The following is a 4,311-nucleotide window of genomic DNA, read 5'->3' as shown; positions in this document are numbered from 1 at the left end:
TTTTGTTTTTTTGTGGGGGGGGGGGGGTTGGGCGGCGGCGGTTTATCTCTAAATTTCTGTATCCAAATTGATAATGACCTCAACTCTAGCATGTATTTTACAAAATTTTGAGGCGACAGCATGTTAGTTGTGGCGACTTCTGGAACGGGATATGTCCTGGGGAGTGCTGGGAGTGCCGTTGATTTGGCTGGACTTTGTTGGACTTGTGCTGGTACCATGATGGTTGCTTCATCTGCTAATTCTCTTAATCAGGTTCTTTTTTCGCTACTTTCTCTTCAAATTTCTGCTTTCACCATTCATTTTGATGCCATTTTTTTTTTGTTTAATTTAGATTATCAAAATCGAACTTAATTATATCAGAAGCAATTAATTCAAGCGCCAACTAATAATACTATAGGGCATGGAGTGGGACAACTGTTCATGAAAGAAAGAGAGGCTCTTTTTTTATGGTGACTTCTGTTAATTAGAGTATTCAGTATTACATGCCTGGCATATATAAAGTTTAACACCCAATTCGCTAAACTATTTCTGTCTGTGATCTTCTTTTCCTTCCTTCCTTTCTTTCTTTATTTGGATTAGGGTTTGGAGTTTGCCATCATTTTTCTTAGTTGTCCTAGTGTAGGAAAGGGTAGGAAAAAAAGAACTAAAAGAGAATTGTTTAAATTATGGGATTAGTAAGAGCTCAACTGGAAGTGAAAGTGTACTGACTATATTTACCCATTTCCTTGGTTGATCTTGTATGGAGACTAAGTGTTGATTGCTGATAACATCATGGAACTTTAGCTCTCTTTTCACGTTTCAGCTAGACATTTTTTTTTATATTCCTGCTAAGTTAATTTGTCTTTCATGGTGATAGGTTTTTGAGAAGAATAACGATGCCAAAATGAAAAGAACAAGGCTAAGACCATTACCTTCAAGGCGCATGACAATACCTCATGCCCTCACCTGGGCATCTTCTGTTGGGGTAGCTGGCACTGCTATACTAGCTTGCAAGGTGGCCACATAGATACACTTACCTACCCTTATGTAATTTTCTTTGAGAATAGTAACTAATGTTGCAGCTTCTATGACAAGGTTGTTGCAGGCTAATATGTTGGCAGCTGGGCTTGGAGTTTCCAATCTTATCCTCTATGCATTTGTCTATACACCGCTGAAGCAGATTCACCCAGTCAACACCTGGGTTGGGGCTGTTGTTGGTGCTATTCCACCACTTCTAGGGTAATTTTGTCCTCTTGTTTTTAATTTTCTTTTTCAAAGCACATGGTTCTCTCAGAAACTTTTATAAGCAGCTATATTGATGTCTCCAAAAGTCTATGGCATCCTCAATTTCCATATAAATTCTGTTGTCTGAGTAAATTTCCATATCTATTGTTGAAGCCTAAGACTGGGCTTCACCTAATCCATCAGGATTGCTCCCATAGCCTGGGCTGCATCCATAAGGATAACTTGGTCATTTCTTGACTGCTTCAGGCTCAGCCTTAAGCCTCAGGGATCTGGTAAGTTCTAAAGATGGAGTCTAGTCGTAGGCACTTATAAGCACTGCTTTTGGCAGAGAATCTTGGTTATGATTTAGAACATATGCAGCCTCTAATAGACTATGCTTTGAGTCTAGTTGCCTTGGTAATGATCCCATAACAATCCAAAATGGATAAGTCGCTTGAAATGAAACACAAATTGATGTTGCCCATAATTGAAGAAATAATAAACAAGTTTTTTCTGTGAATATGCCCGAGGCAAGCAGCTAATTGGAACACATTCTAAGATGAAAGGGAAGAGATTGGACAGTTGTGGAAAGAGTTGCCAATTAGTAGCGGAGCTTCTCTCCTATCACCCCTAGGAAGATAGAGAGAGAGATTGTTATTTATAAATGGAAAATGCCTCTCAGTATTTTTATCTTCATTGATAATATTGATTTCTTTTCTAATTTTTCAGGTGGGCTGCAGCTTCTGGCGAGGTTTCACTGAACTCCATGATTCTCCCTGCTGCTCTGTATTTTTGGCAAATACCCCATTTTATGGCCCTTGCATATCTTTGTCGCAGTGATTATGCTGCTGGAGGGTATGCTCTATGATCTTAAAGTACTTGTCTATGAAAGCAATCTATTGCCAATTTTAGTATAAAACTGCAGATGAAACTGCTCCCGGATCCATAATTTTCAACTTTCCTGCGCTTTTGTCATTTTGATCTTGTAACTTGCAACTTGTCACTGCACATACCAAGTTTTAGAAAGAACTAGCTGTTGGGGATGTAGAAATTGTTAACGCAGGAGTTGTCGATGAATTATTTAGGGGAAGATGGGACCTTTGGGCTTGTGACTGGTGGTCCCAGACTCTTCGATGACATTTACTTGTCTTTTCCCTTATTTCCTCAATTTGTTTTCCACTTGTGGCGTTTTCAGATGACATTTACTTGTCTTTTCCCTTAGTTCCTCAATTTGTTTTCCACTTGTGGCGTTTTCAGGTTCAAGATGTTCTCTCTTGCTGATGCTTCTGGTCGGAGAACTGCTGCAGTAGCACTGAGGAACTGCCTGTATCTGGTTCCATTGGGTTTTTTAGCCTGTGATTGTAAGTTCTAGTCAACATAAGTGAAAAGATTTGTCTTCCCTTTTCAGTTGTGTCTTCTTATGTTACTCCATTAAAAGATTCCCTAATGTTTGCAAGTGTAATGCAATCTTTCACATCAGTCATCAATGATTTTCTTTTCATTTTTTAACCTTTTAACTTCGAGTTTTTCCATCTTTTGTGATATCACTAACATATTGAGAGTTATTTGGTTCGCTGACTGTCTGGTTCATCCTATAACCCAATTTATGACTTTCTATGGTTATCATGTATCAAAATGCATGTTGGTGAACTTCATGGGATAGTTAGATATGTGATATCTTCAGGTTTCATGGTTTACGTTGAGGTTTACTTTGAACAGCAAGAGTGGGTATTGTTATAATGTTCACATAATACATAGTATTGAATTGGTTGTTCTATATGCCCAATCACATGCAAGTGCCAAATGACTGTTTGTGGTGACAGAGGTGTCCTCGGAGAACTTTACATGTGGTTGATGTTGCATGACTTATTTCATGATTTCAGATATGCACAGTTGTTGACCTTATTAACCATGTATACAGATGAATTTTAAGGTTCTATCGGTAATAGAATCAACTGCGTTGATGTGATTTTAAAGTTAACTTTTGATGCTTAATGAGTTTTGCCTAAAGTTTTCTTCCTTGACTTGTGCTGCATTACTGCATTGTTGAATAAATTTTATTCAGTGAGTTTGGTTGCCAAGGACTGGCTTTCTATTCTACCACTGTGGTGTGAATTAACATATTTATGTGGAGCATATTTGGATGCTGTCTGGGGATTTGAACTAATAATTGAACATGTTCGCAGGGGGTGTGACTTCCAGTTGGTTTTGTCTTGAATCATCTCTTCTTTCTCTAGCAATAAGTGCCCTAGCATTTTCATTCTATCTGAATCGAACAACTCAGAATGCAAGGAGGATGTTTCATGCCAGCCTTTTGTACCTTCCTGTATTCATGTCCGGGCTACTTTTTCACCGTGTCTCCGATAATCAACAATGCCTTTCCGAAGACAGTTTAGGTAGGATCACTGAGTTGGAACCCGTAGTGCAAGGCAGGGAAAACCTCAAGCATGGGAACCAGGAAACACATTCTGCAATTGGCAAGCAAGCACGTGCACCTGTAGCATATGCTTCAGCCGCACCATTTCCTTTTCTTCCTGCACCTTCATACGCAAGCTCCTAGGTTATGGGTTTTATGGATTTTGTGTTAATTCAATAATAAGCAGGAAGGCAACCGGAAAGGTTTTATGCTGCGTCTGCTTCAGCATTCTTTTGAATTAATTCAATAATAATGTGGGATTTTTGCATTTTGCTTTTTTCTCATCCTTTCAGTGGGTGGAGGTGGGGGCGGATATGATAGGTTCTTTTTTTGTTTCTTTTTTTCTTGTTCTTGATTTTTGGTTTAATGACTAGCAGCTGCACCGAATGAGTCGCATGATATATTTGGCGCTATGATTGTGAATTCTGGGCAACGTACGGGAGCAACTCTGTTTTAAATTCGATGAAAATTGTTTTTTATTTGATTATTTTAAATTTTATATTCAAAGTTAGGATCCTTTCATTAGAAAGAATTGATTGAATATATTTTTTATGTACCTTTAGCTGTTATATTGGATTTGAATAAGATTCCATATCAATCCATATTGATGGGCTGCCTCCATTCATAATACTTGTAGCAAATATCATATATATTTTTTATAGATCTTCCAAATCAGTTTTGCAAAAAAATAA

The 4,311-nt window shown here is 38.1% G+C and overlaps 1 protein-coding gene across 1 annotated transcript in view; it reads left to right on the top strand.

Annotated features, from left to right (window-relative positions):
- Positions 1–4,020, top strand: part of COX10 (cytochrome c oxidase 10) — a 4,796-nt gene extending 776 nt beyond the window's left edge. The window contains exons 2-7 of the mRNA XM_011013598.1: positions 120–252; positions 857–994; positions 1,085–1,218; positions 1,933–2,058; positions 2,461–2,564; positions 3,390–4,020. Of these exons, the coding sequence (XP_011011900.1) occupies positions 120–252; positions 857–994; positions 1,085–1,218; positions 1,933–2,058; positions 2,461–2,564; positions 3,390–3,763 (1,009 nt within the window). The 3' untranslated portion in view covers positions 3,764–4,020. The remainder of the gene's footprint in view (positions 1–119; positions 253–856; positions 995–1,084; positions 1,219–1,932; positions 2,059–2,460; positions 2,565–3,389) is intronic.
- The last annotated feature ends 291 nt before the right edge of the window (positions 4,021–4,311 follow it).

This window comes from Populus euphratica, unplaced genomic scaffold, assembly GCF_000495115.2.
Source record: "Populus euphratica unplaced genomic scaffold, PopEup_1.0 scaffold897.1, whole genome shotgun sequence".
NCBI lineage: Eukaryota > Viridiplantae > Streptophyta > Magnoliopsida > Malpighiales > Salicaceae > Populus > Populus euphratica.
This window is presented reverse-complemented; position numbering and strand designations above follow the sequence as displayed.